This window comes from Dreissena polymorpha, chromosome 14, assembly GCF_020536995.1.
Source record: "Dreissena polymorpha isolate Duluth1 chromosome 14, UMN_Dpol_1.0, whole genome shotgun sequence".
Taxonomy (NCBI): Eukaryota; Metazoa; Mollusca; class Bivalvia; order Myida; family Dreissenidae; genus Dreissena; species Dreissena polymorpha.
In genome coordinates, this window is record NC_068368.1 from 29,285,401 (window position 1) to 29,308,503 (window position 23,103).

A 23,103-nucleotide genomic window follows, 5' to 3' on the forward strand; every position below is an offset into this window, starting at 1 on the left:
TAATTAAAGACCTTTTTTACTAGATTCAAGTTTTGAAGTCTTCGTTTCTTACCCTAAGATACTCATGAGCAGCAAACAGCATAAAACCTGAACAGACTGCGAGTTACTCGCAGGCTGTTCTGGTTTTATGCTGTTTGCACAGCGCCATTTTCACTGTGATTGTAACCGGGAAGGGGTTAAAACCAATGCATGAAAGTGTAATGTTGTACTTTGAAAAAGAATAAGAGTATTCGGTCATATTGATGTCTAAAGACAGATGGACAGTCAGATGTCCAAGGTGATTCATTTGAACACCTATTTTAACTTGGTGACAGAAAGTATAGGTACACAATAACATTGTTTCAGTGCTGCTCATTTATCAAATCATATCAAAACACATAAAATTATTTTAAACATACAACATGTGACTCACCTGAGCTAGCAAAAAATATCAGCACGCCAAGTTGTCTCCCCATGGCAACAACAAAACTAGTCATGGCAACCATTCTCATTCACCAATCCACAATCTTCATTTTGTAGATGTAGTTCCTGTGACTTTCCTTAGAGTAAAGAAAATTCTGCACTTGTTATCACTGACTAATAAAATCCAAAAGAAACTTCACAAAATCTATCCATTCTTGTGACATATTTAAATCCAAATCAAGATAATACATTAACTTGCACATCCTATTTTATAAAAGAAAACGCAGGCTAACGAAAGAAATAAAAAATAGTCCTCAGACTGGTTTATAAGTCTCCAAGGATGTTTGTAGTCTGGTTAATTTAAATCAAGACTTACTTTTTCATTTGTATTTGCTGTATTTCTGGAAAATCACACAACACAACATATTTTCCAAATAGTAAAACCACATTTACACCTATACAAGTCTCGACATTCTAAGGTTAATCACAATGACAATCAATAAAACATGTACAATCTAGTGTCCAGTTGGTGAAATACATAATCTAAGTAATTAAGAAGACTGGGTACATGTTATGATACTTTTACATCAATCGACCCATAGTCTTGTTCCAGTCATAGTTATTAAACATCAAGAACTGAAATTGGTAGTAAAAGATGTCATGTATTATATTTCCCTCTTATCCAATGACAGCATTTTACAAATGTGATCAATTGTCTAAATACAGGCTTAACAATAGGTCTGCATGCAGTGTGATAATTGAAATTCACTCACTGACTGCATGCAATGGTTTGTTAATGCAGAATCCAGATACATGTAGATGTGCAATTTTCAAATGTGATCTCAACTGTCTTGTAGCCTGTCTTATTTACAGTCACGAATTCTAGAAGAGTGATGGTTGCATGGTTTCTGAATCCTGGAAAATAAATGAACACAAAGTTATGACATTGTATTGCTTTCAATGTTTCAATTCCAAGGCAATTGAGCCTTAAGTTATATACAAACAATGGCCTTGTATTTAACAAATACATTTTTCTTACATACCTATGAAATAACAATACCTTGTAAAGTTGCAGTATGGTTACCGGTAAGTACTATTTTAGATGAAGATAATTATTAATAACATCTTTTGTTTTCATACTGCTAAACAGGAAACAATATCCTGTTTATCATATTGAGGCACTCATTTATCAATAAATGTAAATACAGGGGTTCCTGCTGACAAGCACAATTGATGTACTGGTAATGTCAACACTGCTGAAGATACAAGCATATTGCACTGGAAACAGTTGTCAACAGCTTGAGAATAATTACATATGGCACAGATGATACATGTACATGGGCATGTCCAATATGAAATGATTGCATTGCTCATACTTCTATTGTATGATAATTTCCTATCAGATTACTGAAAGCTTTAGTTTACTCATGTACATTTCAGATATTATTGACCATGTTTGTTTAACGATTTAATGATTTCTATAGACCTCAGATTGTGCTTTTTTATGAAGGCAAATTGCAATTACTCGTTTTTTAGTAGCAAATAATCTGTCTATAAATATTTACCGAAAGATGATTTTCGTATCACCTCACGAGAAGATAATATTGAAACCCCTTTAAAGAATTTACACAGACTCTTCACCGTGTATTAAAACTAGAACTTTTAGAACCAGATAAGTGAATTTTTTCTAAAGCAATTGTTCACCTTGAAAAACGAGGAATCATAGCATGAGCAAAATATCAATAAAGATAACGTCCTTAGAAGCCATGATCTGAATGCATCCAAAATCATTTTCCAACTCAGCAATGATATCAAAAGAACACAGTTTTCAATTTTACAAGCAAATTTTAAAATGTGACTTCTAGAGCTTCAAATGGTCTAATCTATGGAAATTTGTTGGCCCCTTGGCAGACATGTTTTCAATGAACTGGAACCATCTTCAAACTCGGCTGAGATATTGTAAAAACAAATGACACTGACATACTGAGATATCATTACAACAAATGAACCTGACAGGCCAAGATATCATTGGAACAAATGACACTGACAGGCCAATATATATTTAGAACATATGAAAATGACTGGTCAATATATCATTAGAACAAATGACAATGACGGGCTAAGATATCATTAGAAAAAATGACAATTACAGGCTAAGATATCATTAGAACAAATTACACTGACAGGCTAAGATATCATTAGAACAAATGAGATTAACAGGCCAAGATATCATTGGAACAAATTACACTGACAAGCTAAGACATCATTAGAAAAAATGACACTGACAGGCCAAGACATCATTGGAACAAATTACGCTGACAGGCTATGATATCATTAGAACAAATGACACTTACAGGCCAAGATATCATTAGAACAAATGACAATGACAGGCTAAGATAACACTAGAACAAATTACAAAGACTGGCTAATGCTGCGTTTACATTATGTTCCTGGCAGCCACAGCAGTCCCGTTTGTCCGAAACATATCACGCTGTGTGATTGTTGCAATTTTTGACCTTTAATCCAAGGTTTGCTAGGTTGTGCTAAGTTTCCTCACGGTTTATCAAGGTACCCGTGACGTGCCGTCGATGCAAAACGTGGCCCTTCGAGGGTGCGCTAAGTTTTCATCCACTCTCTGCCCTAGATGTATAAATTTTGCTTCAAGGTAAGATGCGTTCTGTTAAGTTTCTGAATGTTGTTTGCGTTTGTCATGCAGGTCTGTACGTTGTACATGTTTGTCATTCATTTGTCACTTTCTGTCAAGGTACTGTGCGGATCAAACATGGACATCCGAGAGGTTTCGGGCACGATTGTGCTCTCGGTATAGAAGAAAACTCTCATGCAACAGTATTTATTATAACAAAATAATTCCAGTGACATGGATGTTAACGACGAGAATAATTTTGTGTTTGCCTGCTTATTTGCAGCATAAATAAAATCTTTGCGTTGTAAAGAGCTGAAAAAATCACAAACGTCCGGGAAAAGACGAAGAAGGAGGCCAAGGTCCCTGTGGGTTTGTCCATGGCTATGGGAAGCTAGAAGTCAGCAGCAAGGGCACTTTGATGCATTTCTAACAAGGGAACTCCACAACGCAGATATCAACACCTTTCAGAATTATCTTAAGATGCCCCCAGAACTATTCGACAAGATGCTTTAAAGGATATCTCAATTCATCTCAAGACAAGATACGAAGATTCTCTCTGCCCTTACACCTGGATTGAAACTGGCACTGACTCTGAGGCATTTGGCTACAGGGGACAATTACTCGTCACTCTCCTATGGGTTTCGGTGCAGTAAGGCAGCAATTTGTTATATGGTTCCTGAAGTATTTTTCTTCAGTAAAATTTGTTATGACCCTAGGGGTTGTTCTCTTCCTAGCACATGCACCTCCTTCTGCGTCTTCTTCCTCATTTGTAAGGGGCGGATCAACAGGAGCAGTGGGCTCTTCTTGATCTTGCGGTGGTAGGCATGGACTTTCAGGCTGCTCCTCAGCTTGAGCGTCCTTTGCAGCGCGGGGAGCCTTTGTTCAGCGCTTTCTTGGTGGCATTATACTGATCGAGTGTTCAAACTGAAATTTTCCTGAATAGCACAGCTTTTATATACTCATATTCAGACCGCGCGAATCATGTCAGACTGTACAACAACTCAACTGGCCGTAACGCACCTGCCTGCAAAACGCAATACACCATAACGGGTCGGAATAAACACATAGTGAAATGGCTGTCAATTATCCTAGCTTACCGTGGTAATCTTGACAAAACGTAACAAAACTTGATAGAAACTTAACATGTCGAAGAATGAATAGGATTCCCGTCAAAGTACAGACCCTTTTCGGGTTCTGTTACGGCCTGCTTTGTACTGTCAAGTTTGGTTGCGTTTACAAAGTTCTATCACGTTTCTCATTTCCCCCGTGGCTGCAGTCGCAATTTTTTTTATAGTTTAAAATTTTGGCACGGCAACCTTGGCAACCTTGTTGTGTCACATTTTGCTATACCGTTCCCCTATGTTGCCTCACGTTCATCCCGTTTCCTTCACGTTGGCCCGAAACGTGATTGCTGTGGTCGCTGGGAACATAGTGTAAACGCAGCATAACAAATCATTAGAACAAAATTAATGAAACTGACATGCCAAGATATAAACAAGGGCTGTTTGTAAAACATGCATGCCCCCCATATGAGCTGTCAGTTGTAGTGGCAGCCTTGTGTGAATACGTTGTGTCAATGTGACCTTGACCTTTGTCCTAGTGACCTGAAAATCAATAGGGGTCATCTGCCAGTCATGATCAAGGTACCTATGAAGTTTCATGATCCTAGGCCTAATAATTCTTGAGTTATCATCAGGAAACCATTTTGCTGTTTCGAGTCACTGTGAACTTGACTTTTGACCTACTGACCTGAAAATTAATAGGGGTCATCTGCCAGTCATGATCAATGTACCTATGACGTTTCATGATCCTAGCCGCAAGCATTCTTGAGTTATCATCCGAAAACCATTTTACTATTTCGAGTCACTGTGACCTTGACCTTTGACCTAGTGACCTGAAAATCAATAGGGGTTATCTGCCAGTCATTATCAATGAACCTATGAAGTTTCATGATCCTAGGCGTAAGCATTCTTGAGTTATCATTCGGAAACCATTTTACTGTTTCGAGTCACTGTGACCTTGACCTTTGACCTGACAATCAATAGGGGTCATCTGCTAGTCATGATCAATGTTCCTTTGAAGTTTAATGATCCTAGGGGTAAGCATTCTTGAGTTATCATCCGGAAACCATCTGGTGGACGGACCGACCGACGGACATGTTCAAAACAATATACCCCCTCTTCTTCGAAGGGGGGCATAAAAAACAAACTTAAAGGCCAAGATATCATTTGAAAAAATGACACTGAGGGGCCAAGATATCATTACAACAAATGACAAAGACGGGCAAGATATCATTAGAACAAATGACACTGACAAGCCAAGACATCACAAAACAATGGCATTGACAGACCCAGATATCATTAAAACAATAGCACTGATGGGCCGAAATATCGTTTAAACAAATGACACTGACAGGCCAAGATATCATTAGAACAAATGAAATTGACATGCCTTGATATGATATGAACAAATACCGTAACAATGATAGGCTTATATATTATTAGAACAAATGACTCTGACAGGCTGAGATATCATAAGAACAAATGACAATGACTGACTATGATACCATAAGAATGAATGACAATGCCGGGCTTAGATATCATTAGAACAAATGACAATGATGGGCTTAGATATTATAAAAACAAATGACACTGACAGGCTGAGATATCAATAGAACAAATGACACTGACAGACCAAGAGATCATTAGAACAAATAACACTGACAAGATGAGATTTCTTAAGAACAAAATGACTGTTACAGGCCAAGATATTGTTAGCACAAACAACACTGACAGGCCCAAATAACATTAAAACAAATTATACTGACAGGCTAATGGCATGGGCAGACAAAGATATACATAGTTAGACCAAATAACACTGACAAATCGTGTTGTGAAAACATATCTCCTACTGGCCTTACGTAAGAGTACCAAACATGAACACCGACACAAAATGTGTCTGTGGACTAACGATACATGTGTTAACTTGCAGGAAATTCTTGTGGGTTGTTATTAAGACTTAAAGGTAATGGGAATACGATTTAAGAACATTAAATAAATATAAAAAGTAAACTTTACCCATAAAAAGTTTTGATATATTTCTATTTTAATGGCACTTGAATTCTGCTAGCTAAAGAAGCTTTGCAAACAGTTTTTGTAATGCTGACAAGACCTCTTCAGATGTCTAAATATTAAATATATTTTTTTTAGGGGAGGCCTTACACCACTGTTTACATAACCATTGACATTATGTTGTTTCAACCTCAAAGGGGTGTTATATTTATATCAGTCTTTAAGAAATACCGTCGGTCCTTGCCTATTTCCGATGATAATTTGGAAATCCCAAAATGATTCTTATATTTCATAAGCTATTTTCAGAAAAGTTTCAAGGCAAAAGTTAGAATTTACCGAATTATTAATGAAGACTCCAATAATGTAAAATGCTTTTGTATTGGTTGCATTTGTTGATACCGAAAGTATCCAAAGATTTTTGCTGTCTCCTCAAAGTGAAATACACTCAACGTCATCACTATACGAGTACATTCCGCGAAGGGAATCAAGACAACCATGTGCGTTTTGGTTCTGGTCTTATTGGATTAATATGTACGTACGCAGTGCATAAACAAAGGTCATTGTGAAATTACCGCAACTGTCAACATCAGCACAGGGTTTACAATACAATTACGTAACATTAATTAACAAGAGATGAGTTAGTCAGAAACACAATGCCCCCTATTGCGCCGCTAAGAAGCCATATATTTGACCTTTGACCTTGAAGGATGACCCTGACCTTTCACCACTCAAAATGCTATCTTTAATATTTCAAAAGTTATGACCAAGGTTAAAGTTTTGGGACACACACAATGAATGAATAAATGAATGAATGAATAACTGACAGACAGACAGGCCAAAAACAATATACCCCTGATCATTCCATCCGGGCGCATAAAAAAACACACACACAAAAACAAGTGTTTAATTGAATGTTTAACTTGCTCTCAATAGAATAAATAAAGAGAAGCTCTCAGAAGTACAGTATTTGATTAAGAAGAATTCAGTTTAATTATTTGTCAGTGACATTTATGAATAATAATATTAAATAGTTTATTACTATAATAATAATTTTTATTCTGTTTTTTAGATTTTAATTATGTTCAACTCCCATCCATATAAGTTCAACCTTAGTAAATATAATACTGAAAACACTAGTTTTCTCAATAGTAAAGCATTTTTTAGATAATCAACAACAAACTAATTTCCCAATTTTAGTCAAAACACTGCAAATTTTCCAAATCCAAAGGGACCTAGATCCATTCCCAAAATGGTGAAAAAAAACCCACTGGTTGTGCAAAATAAGATAACATTATAGTCAACCATTTAAGCATACATGCCAGAATTTTTTAGGTCCAAAGCGGGACATTCCATAAAAATTGTCGGGACATTTGACCAAAAAGCAGGACACCTAAAACGATCTATCATTCCACCTTTACTGTAGTCAGTATAGTACTGTTTTGTAAACCGTTTCAAACAAAGACAAAAACAAACACATTTTCAACATTTATTTCATTACAATACAACTATCGATAGCAATAAGCGACCACTATCTTGAAGACCACTGTGTGTGAATGCCTGAAAAAATCAATAATTAGCCGATAAATCGCTGATAAAGTGTCAAAAACAACACTGGTACACACGAGAAGTAGAATCGCATTGTTAATCGGGGGCAATAAAGGGATTAGCGGTGGTAAGTGTTAGCGAAACAGAGCTTGAATAGCGAATTATATTGGGAACCTATAGACCTTAAATCGTTTTTTACGAAGTTCGGGACAAATCGTCTCATATCGGGACCGTACGCCAGGACAAAGGGCCCAAAAGCGGGACTGTCCCGCCGAGATAAGGACGTCTGGCATGTATGATTTAAGTCATATTATACAATGACTGACAAAAAGCTAATGGCATTGTTCAGTCACTCTTGTTTCAAAGACCAAACCATTTGATTATGTCATTTGACATGTAATGAGTAAAAAAATGTTGGGAGTTGATACCTCGCCAATCACCCTTCACTCCAGGGATAGGTTTTGTTAAATTTTTTACTGCATGCTATCTTTCCAGCCATAACAGTATGAAAGTGGTAAGTGTTTATTTCGTATTAACATTCGCTTTATATCAAGACATAAGTCACTATGAATTTTCTGAGCGGGAGCTGTAATTTTTTTCATCTGAGAATTTCGTAATTCTTTGAAACCATTAAAATTCGATTTCAACCACTTGAAAATGTGTTGTGTCGCCTACGTCCTGACACAAGAAGGTGCAATATTTTACTGGTTCTGAGAATAACGCTTGGAACTTGTTACGGCACCAGCAAAGATAGCCAGTTCGACTAGTTGGTAAACACGTTTCATTTTAAAGTTAAATAATCTATTGAAGTAAAAGAAACAAAGAAACATAAACCAGTCCGTATTTTTTTGAACATATTCATAGTTTCGTGTTCATGTTGAATCAAATTAGATTTTGGAGCTTTTTGTGTCAGACACAAGGTCCGACAGATTCGCATGGGTTGCAGGGCTTCCCTGGCTCAAAAATTTCTTTAGCCAAATTAGCCTTGCTAGAATGGCATTTTTTTAAATAATTTAGGCTACTTAAAGGTTTTAATAAAGAAAAAGTTGTAGCCAAATAGAATTTTCTTTAGCCAAATAAGTCAATTTGTAGCCATTGGCTAATTTGGCAAATGGCAGAGTAAGCCCTGGGATGGTACCGGTCCTGCTTATTAAAGTATTACTGACAACTGCATACATGCCAGAAGTCCCAATCTTGGCGGGACAGTCCTGCTTTTGGGTTGTATGTACCGGTGTTCTGATGTGACACAATTTGTTCCGACAATCGTAAGAACAAGAGGAGCAACGATTCAATCTGATGCATCGAAAACCAGTTTTAAATGCTTTGATTCAATTACGATACCAACCCTACTAAATTCAATTCGATTCTTTAACATATAGACATAGATACATAAAGTGCGCAGTACACCGACTATTTGATATGGGAAGATTTAGGTTTTATCTTTACCTGTAATTACGACACGCACGATTGGTTACTTATTACTTATTTTACGTATTGAATTTTAGGCAGGTATAAAACTCGGGTACAGTCTAAATTGGCTGGGCACGTGTTAGTAAAATTTAAATTGTATCTGTAATGCCATGATTTATATATCATTTAAAGTAAAATGTTCTACCCGCTAGCCTAAAAAACCTTGGACAATGAATTGACAAGCTCAAGTTAGTCAGTTACAATGGCCATCACAAATGCATTGTTAAAACTAAACATTTACAGTTAGCCTAGGTTTCAAGGATTCTCTTTATCAAACTTGAACTGCTAATGCTGCCGCTGGTGCTAATGGTGCAAGCATTAAATGTTACCACTTCAACACTTGAATTCATAGTCAAATTGCCACCATTGCCTATCATGCTTATTGGTGACTTTGCTTAAGATTCGATTGGGAATCATATAGTAAAATCTGACTAAAACTTTTAGTAAAAGTGACTTAGCCTAAGATTCGATTAAATATCGACCAAAGAGACAACTATCAACCGACGCAAATCACACACAAATGTTTGAACATGAAAAACATGCAGCACTTTAGATGTCATCATTTGGCATACCTTTAAAGTATCAATTAATTCACAATTCACAGAAATTTATATTATTTTGTAAACAGATTGGCAAACTGACAGACAAATGTGTATAACGTCATCAGTTTTGGGGCAGGTATAAAACCCGGAACTATCCGGAAATCTTTATGGTAAAACCCGGAACCGATATAAATGGTTATAACTTCATTATTATTCGTCCGATATTAATTATAATGGTACCGTTGTAAAGAAGATCATCTACAGATTCTAACCATATCAAAATATTTTATGGCAGGGTCGTAGTCGGCCTGTAAATCGCGGACAAAGTCGGCCTGTTTTAACGTTTTTTTTACACACGCAAATGCCGAAAAGAAAACCCGGAACCGATATAAATGGTTATAACTTCATTATTATTCGTCCGATATTAATTATAATTGTACCGTTGTAAAGAAGATCCTCTACAGATGCTAACCATATCAAAATATTTTATGGCAGGGTCGTAGTCGGCCTGTAAATCGCGGACAAAGTCGGCCTGTTTTAACGTTTTTTTTTACACACGCAAATGCCGAAAAGAAAACCCGGAACCGATATAAATGGTTATAACTTCATTATTATTCGTCCGATATTAATTATAATGGTACCGTTGTAAAGAAGATCCTCTACAGATTCTAACCATATCAAAATATTTTATGGCAGGGTCGTAGTCGGCCTGCAAATCGCGGACAAAGTCGGCCTGTTTTAACGTTTTTTTTTACACACGCAAATGCCGAGAAGAAAACCCGGAACCGATATAAATGGTTATAACTTCATTATTATTCGTCCGATATTAATTATAATGGTACCGTTGTAAAGAAGATCCTCTACAGATTCTAACCATATCAAAATATTTTATGGCAGGGTCGTAGTCGGCCTGTAAATCGCGGACAAAGTCGGCCTGTTTTAACGGGTTTTTTTACACACGCAAATGCCGAAAAGAAAACCCGGAACCGATATAAATGGTTATAACTTCATTATTATTCGTCCGATATTAATTATAATGGTACCGTTGTAAAGAAGATCCTCTACAGATTCTAACCATATCAAAATATTTTATGGCAGGGTCGTAGTCGGCCTGCAAATCGCGGACAAAGTCGGCCTGTTTTAACGTTTTTTTTTACACACGCAAATGCCGAGAAGAAAACCCGGAACCGATATAAATGGTTATAACTTCATTATTATTCGTCCGATATTAATTATAATGGTACCGTTGTAAAGAAGATCCTCTACAGATTCTAACCATATCAAAATATTTTATGGCAGGGTCGTAGTCGGCCTGCAAATCGCGGACAAAGTCGGCCTGTTTTAACGTTTTTTTTTACACACGCAAATGCCGAGAAGAAAACCCGGAACCGATATAAATGGTTATAACTTCATTATTATTCGTCCGATATTAATTATAATGGTACCGTTGTAAAGAAGATCCTCTACAGATTCTTACCATATCAAAATATTTTATGGCAGGGTCGTAGTCGGCCTGTAAATCGCGGACAAAGTCGGCCTGTTTTAACGGTTTTTTTTACACACGCAAATGCCGAGAAGAAAACCCGGAACCGATATAAATGGTTATAACTTCATTATTATTCGTCCGATATTAATTATAATGGTACCGTTGTAAAGAAGATCCTCTACAGATTCTTACCATATCAAAATATTTTATGGCAGGGTCGTAGTCGGCCTGTAAATCGCGGACAAAGTCGGCCTGTTTTAACGGGTTTTTTTACACACGCAAATGCCGAAAAGAAAACCCGGAACCGATATAAATGGTTATAACTTCATTATTATTCGTCCGATATTAATTATAATGGTACCGTTGTAAAGAAGATCCTCTACAGATTCTAACCATATCAAAATATTTTATGGCAGGGTCGTAGTCGGCCTGCAAATCGCGGACAAAGTCGGCCTGTTTTAACGTTTTTTTTTACACACGCAAATGCCGAGAAGAAAACCCGGAACCGATATAAATGGTTATAACTTCATTATTATTCGTCCGATATTAATTATAATGGTACCGTTGTAAAGAAGATCCTCTACAGATTCTTACCATATCAAAATATTTTATGGCAGGGTCGTAGTCGGCCTGTAAATCGCGGACAAAGTCGGCCTGTTTTAACGGTTTTTTTTACACACGCAAATGCCGAGAAGAAAACCCGGAACCGATATAAATGGTTATAACTTCATTATTATTCGTCCGATATTAATTATAATGGTACCGTTGTAAAGAAGATCCTCTACAGATTCTTACCATATCAAAATATTTTATGGCAGGGTCGTAGTCGGCCTGTAAATCGCGGACAAAGTCGGCCTGTTTTAACGGGTTTTTTTACACACGCAAATGCCGTAAAGAACTACACTACCACCACCGCCACCACCACCCCTACCACCACCAACACCACCACCAATACCACCCCTGCTACCACCAGCCCTATTACCAACACCACCACCATCACCAACCCTAACACCATCACCGCCACCACCACCACCACCCCTACCATCACCACCACCACCCCCACCACACTTACTACCACCACCCTCAACACTACCACCCCTACTACTACCACCACCACCACCCCTACCATCACCACAACCACCAACACCCTTACTACCACCCCCCCAACACTACCACAACCACCCCCTTCTACCACCAACACTACCACCACCACCACCACCACCACCACCACCCCTACCACCATCAACACCACCACCCCTATTACCAATACCACCACCATCAACACCACCGCCACCCCTACCACCACCACCGCCACCACCACCACTACCACCACCCCTACTACCACCACCACCGCCACCACCACCACTACCACCACCCCCTTCTACCACCACCATCCCTACTACCACCATGTGATGTTACGCCCTGACCTGATAGAACATCACTGTAACGCCGGGGTCCATATTCGTATGTCGGTGTTGTATGTGTAGGCGCGGGACGGCTGGACTGAGTATCAGGCCCTGGGTAAGTCGGTCTAGTTGGTTTCGTTAGAGACGTGACGGCTGTTTCTATGTTGCTTGCAACCGTGTTCGTACCATCTATGGTCAGATGCAGACCATCTCTGCTGAGGAGATAGACATTGGCTCCTGCAATGAGACCAAGCTAAGATTGTTAAAAAAATGAACAACTATTGTTTTTAGAGAAATGTATAGATAAACAATAATAAGAATAGCAGTTAAGTTTTTCTTCAAAATTTAAAATTTCGCATTGTTTACGAAACATCCATGTGTTACGAATTTGCGTTGTTCGCCATAATTAAAGATGATGGACATTTAAGTCGAGGTCGATATTCCATGATACCACCATAGTTATGTTGAATACATAATATATAATAACAGTGCCACAAGATTGATCACCAATGTCAACATCTATATTTTTCCAATGTGTGTTAGCAAAATAGTTTTTGAATGTCAAAACATCCTGATATTGGCGGTATTCGAACCCATAACCTCCCGTTCTATATGCGACCTCTCAAACTCTGCCGCACGGAAGCTTGATGTAAGTAGGCCAATAGTTAACAAACTTTAAGAGAGCGTAAAACATTAGCCAATTGTTGCGTCTTTTCATATTACATATTCAGGGAAAATTGAAGTTACTTGCGGGCGAAAGAATAGTACTATCAAACTCAAATATCCAAAAGCATTAACGATAGTTAAACGTGTGGATCGATATTACGGGTTCAAATAGTATAAGAAGATACAGTAAAACGTAAGTTTGTTTACCGAACATGGTGTGGAATTCCGGATGTTCAATGACACGAACCCACGGCACCTTGCTGGCAAACTCGCGTAGCAGCTTGTTGACAACGCCAGCATCGTAGTTCCAGTGTTCTAGGAAGTCTTGTCGATAACCGTTGCCATTGAAGCGGTTCCGTGCCCTTGGGAGTAGTTCGGATATAAGGATAGTCGCGCTTGGTGTAGCGTTGTGTACCCCTTCACAGAGTGCCACGATGTCCTCAAAAACTCGAACCGGGGTCTTTGTGCCGATGTCATTTGCACCGACGACGAAAACAACAACCTGTAAATATGGTTTAATGTACAATGAACGGGATTTGATGTGAAGAAAAAACAATATATTCATGTTCCGTTCATACAAGAGAAATTGAGAAAAATAAGATTCAGGTGAGATGGGGACAAAGAAGGATGAAAATTCTTATCGCGCATGCATACGACCAGTTTCTTAGGTTTTACCTTAAATTGGTGGGGTCATCACAGGGGAGGGGCTCAGGCGGGCACAAATATTGACCAAGCGTGACCAAATGACCGTTACGAAGGGCATTCATAACGTTGCATATAAGTGACACGAGTGTGGTCCTTTATGAAAATTTCGGTTTAGGGGACTCAGAAAATTTAGTTGAAAATCCTAACAAGTATTATTAAAGTACGGAATCCGGATAGTGCTATTAATAATCTCGTCCTACTTTATATACGATTGTGATAAAACAAGTAATATCAAGAAACATGATAATTATAATGACGATTCTATAGTGTGCGGTCATTTATTTTTCAATTACAAATGTTTCACTATGAGTTGTGTATTAGGCGGCAGCGAATTTACTGTGTATCTCATTTCTGGAGAAAATCATATAATGAATTCACTGATAAGGATCTTGTGTATTCATTTAGGATACAATGTATTCATGGCTCAATTCTCACTATTACAGGTATGGCACACCGTACTGTGTACGAATAAACAATGCATATTAAAAACTTCAAAAACAGAAACACAGTTGAACGCGAGTTGATACGGATTTATTTGTATTATTCAGTATAATACTTACAAATATACACAATCAATTTTTGCAAAAGATGTTATTGAAATTCCGTAGTATGGTTCTGATATTCTAGATGTGGTCAGAAGATATGACCAAACATTTACAAGGGTGTTTTAATGATATAATAGAATAACACTAACACATACAAGCGTGTTTTTATTTACATTGCCTCGATCAAAATGCTCAACCTTATTCAACATATGAATATTTTTTTTTCTTAACCAAGGAAACATACATGCTTTATAAAATGAACACTTTTTCATATACGGAATACTGTATAAATACTGTGTTTGACGGTAATAGCCGTTTTACTGAGACAGTGAATTGTTATCATGAATAACAATTTACACATAAATATTAACCTTTGTATGGGGGAATTAGGTATTCAGATTCAGGAACAATTGGGGTTAATAGAATCAGATATTCCAATGGCCATAACTTTCTAAATAATAGACAGTACATAACTTTCCGCAATTACGCACAACTGCATGTCGCCCTGAATAATGTCCATGAGTTGAAAGAAAATCAATTGAAATTGCAAGGAGATGCGTTCACACAAAATTATTCTTATACTAAGTATATTGAAGATATAATCATATGGTCATTATTTCAGTTTAATGGCATGCGATGTTTAAATTTCCGAATAAATGAAGTGTAAAAAAAATGAAATTATTGAATACTAACTATTTACTACATTTAATCTTTAAAAAATCACAATTTGGAAAACTCACGTTTTTTCGCAAATATTGCAAGTTCGCGACTCATTTTCACAATTCTGAAGAATTCGCGACTTCAGAAATTTCACAAATTAGGCATGTTTCTTCAATGGCCATTATATACTTTCTTTAGCGCGTTACATGACTTAACGAGTGTTGGTTTCTATTCAAATCTGCTAAATACTGCGCTCTTAATTAGAATCGCATAAACGGTTTTGGTGGCATTGTTGATGACGTAAATTACTTAGATTATAAGACTTATACTACTAAATGCTGATTGAGCAAATACGACGTAAACAGATCATAATTTCAACAAAGTCATAATCTTGATGCAATTTATATTTTTATGAACGTGTTTACACGAGCATTAATTTGTACCCGCGCTTTCGGTAAATCTAGTAACCGTTTATAGATATATAAATATATTTACGTAAAACAATGACACTGCGATAAGATGCACTAACGCGCATAATTTAAAATGGTTTAAGAAATCAAGTATATTATGACCAGGTCGGAAATTAACTCATTAGCAATGGTTACCCACGCTTGATTTATAACTAACAGACCCTAAAAACAACGACAATATTTACATAGCTTACAATTAAAGACTATATCAGTTATAAATTATGTCAACCCTCCTGAACATCAACATACAACGGACAGTGAACGAGTACATGTATTTCATCCTCGATCTTATCTGTACAATGAAAACAAGTTCTGTTACATAGCTCATTATTTTCATTCCGGCCGGTCTCTAGCCTGACTACTGAACATACTAATATTCGCGAATAAACCTGAGTTCACAGAAATGAATGCTATTTACATTATTATTTCATGTTTCAAAATCAGTGTGCACTTAATCAACTAGATCTAATAATTAGCACTTACTCATTCGTACAATAACAAAAAATCTGTATAAATTAAGACTCGTTTCATGAAGACTGAAATCAAAATCATGATGAGAGCTCGAATATACGAATTTGAGTTTTTTAGTGAATTTTACTTTAAACGAGAACATTGCACTATGAATGCATACTAATTCGTTGATTTGGGACCAATTCGTACAAGTTTTTACCCGCAGCCTTGGAGCGTTCAAGTCTCTCTCTCTCTCTCTCTGGTGTTAAATGCAATATACGTTTACAATCTCATATTTTTGTGCAGTTATTTCAGCTTGTGGTCTTGTTTACATAAGACGTTTAAAACGATTTTACTACTAGCGAAAGGCAAGTCAGTCTTTCGTTGATTTTTTTGTTCTAAAAAGTGCTTTCTGCAATGCGTGCTTATACTTTTGTAAGATACGCTAAAGAGAAGTACAATTCCTTTTACCAAAATATGAATCATTTTCTGCACACGTGAAATGCAAATTATTTCATTGCGAATGAGATGCTAATAGACTGATGTAATGACAGCGATGAATTTAAAGAATCTGTTTGTCTTACATGTACACTATACATGAAAGGAAGGTATCATTACTCTCGTTTATTTTATATATATTATTATGAAAAATTATTTCGTTAAAGGCATAGTCAAACGGAAAAACTTTTCATGGTTATTATAATATATCATTCCTTCACTAAAATGAATGATATATCTTTGGATAGTTGTCAATTTTGTGGTTTAAATTTGAAATGTCATAATATGTAACGTCTCTTACAGAGTATATTATATATACGATTTTGTAGTGACTGTCATGTTTTATACATAGCACACACAATGCACCCATATCCGATTTTTCGTCATTTAAAGTCAAAAGTTTCAATTGGTTGCATCAAAATATCACTCACTACAAGTTGGTTTTTAACTACTTCAAAAAATGAAAATGCCCCTTTAATTGACTATAGAGGATTTGACACCATTGAGTTAATGCTGTTAGTACAGATGACATAATAGTTTCAGATTTTAATTCGCACCGTTCGCTTAACTCAACGTTCAATGGCACGCGAACTTATTATTGTAACTAATGCAAGCTTAAAATAATATGTGAATATTTTCTAAAAAAACCACTATCCTGCGAAAATGGATCTTATTTAATTGTGGTTCCCTCTTATGTTGTCCGTCGACTTTAAGAATAATGTGTCAGTAATAAAAGTATTGTACATATTCACATGCTTTGTAATAAATGAAAGATGCAAATGTGTCCAATTCATCTTTTTCAGTGCGCTTAATGTAGCTTCTTTAATATCCAACTTAATTAGCGCCGTCTTTATTAAGGCTATGTCTATTTTAAGAACAGATTACGGGGCGCCTAGATTACAGTGAAGTTTATACTAATGTGCAACAATGATGTGGGTCCACTCTCGTTGTTTATTTTATATGTACATAACAATTTGCAATAAATGACATCAGTTATTTTCAGTAAATCCAATTTGTTCATAACAGTAGCCAGGTGCCTGAGATAGAGCTGATAAATAGGGATAACCACAGCAGGTGGCTAATACACAGTGTAGACTTCCCCTGTTTTATTATTGGAATTGTTTTTTACTGATTGGCATTTATGAAGTGTATTAATTCGGGTCTGTTGGCGATCATTTTATGTGCAAAACTGTGTTTCTTACTGACTTTCAATCGTTATGCTTTTAAACACAATTTCATGAAACCATTTAATTAAATACATTGGCGCGTTGGAACATGAATTATAAATCAAGCTGAGTGGTATCAGTTTTTAAATCGCATAACTCGCTTAAATCAACGTTCAATATCACGCACGCTTAACAAAATTATAAAAACATCACGTGATTCATTATATTGGTTTAAAAAAGTATGTACACATATGATATGTATTGTTATATTTTGTTTTTGTTTTTAATCAACAAGAAAAAATAAAACATTGTCATATATATAGCGCTTTACCTTTGCAAAATTCTACATTACATAAAGAAGTATCGTATTTGTTAAAGTGAACATGCTTGACATATTTATAATGCATTATTACAAGTAATATAGTGCACACGGAATTTGACCTTTAACTTTATGCAATCCACATTTTTAAGCGTCGTATTGTAACAGTAGCAGACAACAGGCATCAGGTTAATAAGAATAACTGATGTATTTATAGAACGTGAATAAAATCACCAAGTAACATGTTTTGAAATTACAAATAATAGTATAACATTATTCATCTATCAATGGTCATTAAAAGCTATGTTTAAAAGCAAATAATATCAAAATGTTTGCCGAAATAAACAATTGTGCTGTGTTTGTGTCACGCTCTATTGGTATTTAAGTCGGTCCATACTATCACCGAAAAGCACCGAAAGGCACTCAATTTCTCTCTCTATATATGCAATATATCGTTTCTAGCGTGTGTTAACGGGTTTAATTAGTTATTAATGGTTATATGAATGTATGTCTATACTACATTTTGCCCAAAATTGGATTAATATCGGCAATATACCGACCGAATAGCAATTCATGTGAAGACCGAAAAGCAATCAATTTCTTGTATATAAATGAAAAATTGCGTTTCTATTGTGTGTAACGGATTAAATGAGTTATAAATGGTTATATTTTATGCATACTTATACTACCTTTTGTTTATTATGATGTATTAATGCCCAAAATTGGATAAATATCGGCAATATACCGCCCGAAAAGCACTTCATGTGACGACCGAAAAGCACTCAATTTCTCGCTATATATATGAAAACTTGCGTTTCTATTGTGTGTAAACGGACTAAATTAGTTATAAATGGTTATATTTCATGCATATTTATACTACCTTGTGTTTATTATGATGTATTAATGCCCAAAATTGGATAAATATCGGCAATATACCGACCGAAAAGCACTTCATGTGAAGACCGAAAAGCACTCGATTTCTCGCAATATATATGCAAAAATGCGTTTCTATTGTGTGTTAATGGACAAAATTAGATAAAAATGGTTATATTTCATGCATATTTATACTACCTTGTGTTTATTATGATGTATTAATGCCCCATATTGGATAAATATCGGCAATATACCGACCGAAAAGCACTTCATGTGAAGACCGAAAAGCACTCCCGCGACAGCACAGAATCACCGAAAAGCACTCAATTTCTTCATATTTACATGAAAGTAAGCCATAAGTGCCGTTTATAATGGATTGAAAACATGTACGTATTAATTAAGTCATTAATCACTTCGTTAAATATTGATTTAAGTGTAAAGATCACGCACAATAGTATTTTTATTTGCAACCGAAAAGCACTATCGCGCCAGCATAGAATCACCGAAAAGCACTCAATTATTCTATATATACATGAAAGTAAACTATAAGGGCCGATTTTAATGGAGTGAAAAAATGTACATATTTATTTAGTCAATAATGACTTCGTTAAATGTTGATTTAAGTATAAAAATAAAAAAGGCAGTTCTTCTTTTCATTTGCATCAAATTAAAGGTTAAAGACCGAATGTTTAAAAAAAAACTGCTATTTTATGAATATATATCAAGCACGTACACTTAACCAAAAAATACGATATTTCTTTATTTAATGTAGAATTTTGAAAAAGTAAAGCGCTTTATACATAACAATGCTTCTTTCTGGTACTTCTTGAGTAAATAAACAACAATGTACAGCATATTATATTTGTACATAATTTATAAAAAGAACTATGCGCGTCCCATTGAACGTTGAGTTAAGCGAGAGTTGAGAATTAAATTACACATTCATTGTTTCATTATTTCTTTTTTAAATTGAAATGATTAAAAAAATAAGTCAGAAAACAAGCTTTTCTGCATTAAATGACCTTTAACAAAACGCCATCAGACCCGAATGAATACACGTCATTTATTCCAAGCAGGTAAATAACAAATACTATAATAAAACAGGGGAAGTCTACACTGTGTATAAGCAACCTGCTGTGGGTATCGTATCAGCTCAATACACAGGAACATGGTCATAATGGCTACTGTACTGGAAAAATTGGATTTACAGTCAAAATAACCAATTTCGTTTAAGTCTACACTGTGTATTAGCAACTTGCTGTGGTGATCTTATCAGCTCAATACACAGGAACATGGCTACTGTACGGAAAAAAATGGATTTACAGCCAAAATAACTGATTTCATTTATTGCTGAAGTGGTGTGTATTTAAATTAACAACGAGCATTGATCCACCTCACCGTTGCACATTATATTAAATTAATTAATTTAATGAACTAATTAACGGCGGCGCTAATAAAGTGTGAAGGTGGAAATTAAGAAATAAGATATATTTTCGCATGACACTGAATACACACGATACATGGATAAAATATAAATAAGACACTTTTGAATCTTTCATTTCTCCAACAAAGCACGTAGTCACATATATAAGATAGCTTAAAGACCAGAAAACAATATAAGTTAGACACATTTGCATCTTACATATCTTAAAAAAAACAAACATGTGAATCTAAAGCAATACATTTATTACTGACACTACCTATTCTATATGTTGGCGGACAGCATAAGTTCAAAGAAGGAACCACAATTAAATAAGATCCATTTTCGAATGATAATGATTGTATAGCAAGAAGTCATATATTAATTCTAGCTAAACTTGCATTAGTTAAAATAATTGTGTTCATTAAGTTCACATCAATCTGTTCTGTAAAAAGAGATTAACAGATTAAAGACGGCGCTAATAAAGTGTGAAAGTGCGCGTGCCTTTGAACGTTGAGTTAAGCGAGAGGTGCGAATGAAATTACACATAATTAAAAACTGATACTATTGTGTCACCTTGCATTGTGCTAACATCAATAACTCAAAAGTGTCTCGATGCTCGCGCAATAAATGGTTTTAATGGAACCATTAAAATCGCTATTATTAATACAAAGCACATTAACTTAAATTCATGCTGCAATTTCTATTTAAGAGTTTCACGTCAATTAGAAAAACTTAAAACATTTACATCAATTTACGTATAAGATGATAAACAGCATGAAGTGCTTTTCGGTTGGTACATTGCCGATATATTTATAACTTGCTACCAGTTGATTATAACTATATATTTTATTTGATATTTTACATGACTGTCTTAGTCCTCTAAGCCGAAATGATCCGTAAACTAAAAAAGTTTCTTTGTGTCGTATTACTTAAACTAAATTTTGATTCACATCGTGCATCGAATCATTTCTGTCGGTCATGTCGGTTGATATTCATTATTTTTCTGGGATTGTTTTAGTATGATGCTGCTGCCTTTGCAAATATAACAGAATAGTTTATTTTTGACTTAAGCATGTGAAGCTCATCGTTATTAACATACATATAAATAACAGCATGCGTTGAAGTACACACAAAAACACACATAATTTTAAAGAATAAATAATCTAAATAAACACGAAATATATTTCGTGAACATATTTCGTGAGAATGGTACATGGATGGGTTTAATACACAGTGGTCACACAATGTTATGCATATAGGTTTACAAAAATATAGATACAGTTACATATTTCTGACCTTATTTTTTTTGTGAAAAATGTACTTCTATTTAACACTACATATATATGACATTTTCTCTTATTTTAAAGCATGTTAAACAATACATGGCTAGCTTTCTTAATACAGTTTTGTTTGTGCTATTAAGTAGTTTAATAAACATGAACATATTCGGTCGGATTCTATAATATTTCGGAATTAATGCATTCCTAACATCATTATAATAAGGACATTTAAGAACAAAGTGAAATTCATCCTCGATGTCATTTAGGTTACATAATATACATTTGCGTTGATCTCTGTCAATAAGTGTATATTCAGTTATTATCCTTTATAAAAGTGCGGCTCGTGTGAATTTGTGAATAGCAGAAGCATTTGTCTGCTTAATTAAGATCCGTGTTAGTGTTCGTGTGTCGTATGAATAGATATCGTTGCAGGAAATTACAATGATCCGTAAATTTAAGATCTGTACAGTATTGACGAAATCAGAATGAAGTATCTGGCTTATTTGGTATTTTTCCACACATGTTTTTCTTAACTTTTATTTAATTTACATCCGTTTATAGGAACTCTATATATATATATAGCGAGAAATTGAGTGCTTTTCGGTCTTCACAGGAAAAGCATTTCGGTCGGTATATTGCCGATATTTATCCAATTTTGTAGTATAGACATACAATCATATAACCATTATTTAACTAATTAAACCCGTTAACACACACTAGAAACGATATATTGCATATATATAGCGAGAAATTGAGTGTATTTTCGGTGCTTTTCGGTATATATATATGTACTGTGCACGGTACTTACCGAAAAGAAAGGCGCAACTTCAAAAACGCCCCTCTCGTACATAAACTGGAGCGTTTTATATCCAGAATACGAGAACACTGTGTACGATCCCTTACACAAATAATCAGACAAGTACTTTGTCTGGCTATGTCCCACTACTAAAGGCATTGTTAGTAAATAAAATCAAACACAACAATTCGAGCACAAGGTCAATTAACACACTTTATATCAACACCGATTCATAAAATGTTTATATGATTTATATCGTGATCAAAGCTAGACTTGTATTGCAGTTATGATTTTTTTCTTAACAAAAAACTTCTTATTTAAGTATTCGGATCGGAACGGTTTGACAACAAGCTGTATATCTACCCAAGACCCAAATCTTCGATTAGCAGTAAGTAAGAACAACATGCCAAGAGCAGATATACAAGGGTGGCACTAACCTGTGATCGCGACCATTGTATCCTTAATTGGCAGTTGTTGTTACTGTGTCCCCGGAAAATTTCAGGGTATTGCATGAACCATGTCACGAAATTGACATTTAACTGGTAATATCAATGTCAAAAGTAGCAGTAACAGACATAGTTACCGTGACTTAGTGGTCTAAGGTGCCCATCTACCTACCCAGGGGTTGTGGATTGATATGGCATCTTTTCATATTGGTATTAACACGGCCGTAGGAATAGGTCCAT

The 23,103-nt window shown here is 35.5% G+C and overlaps 1 protein-coding gene and 1 long non-coding RNA gene across 2 annotated transcripts; both read right to left on the reverse strand.

Annotated features, from left to right (window-relative positions):
* Positions 1-418: 418 nt before the first annotated feature.
* LOC127858820 (uncharacterized) lies at positions 419-9,792 on the reverse strand. Its single transcript, XR_008039072.1, has 3 exons — positions 9,705-9,792; positions 1,176-1,317; positions 419-539 (listed from the first exon to the last, which is right to left on the reverse strand). It is a non-coding gene; the product is annotated as an uncharacterized LOC127858820 (long non-coding RNA).
* Positions 9,793-12,123: 2,331 nt separating this feature from the next.
* On the reverse strand, positions 12,124-14,276 carry LOC127857259 (uncharacterized). Its single transcript, XM_052393676.1, has 3 exons — positions 13,440-14,276; positions 12,580-12,803; positions 12,124-12,135 (listed from the first exon to the last, which is right to left on the reverse strand). The coding sequence occupies exons 1-3, from the start codon at positions 13,795-13,797 to the stop codon at positions 12,124-12,126; spliced, it is 594 nt and encodes a 197-aa protein (XP_052249636.1). The 5' UTR covers positions 13,798-14,276.
* Between the last annotated feature and the right edge of the window lie 8,827 nt (positions 14,277-23,103).

Bases quoted from the DNA above. Each gene is read 5' to 3' on its own strand.
- LOC127857259 (XM_052393676.1), bottom strand. From the start codon at position 13,797: ATGAATATATTGTTTTTTCTTCACATCAAATCCCGTTCATTGTACATT. The intron at 12,804-13,439 runs GTAAACAAACTT...GTCTCATTGCAG, and splicing joins GGAATTCCACACCATGTTCG to GAGCCAATGTCTATCTCCTC.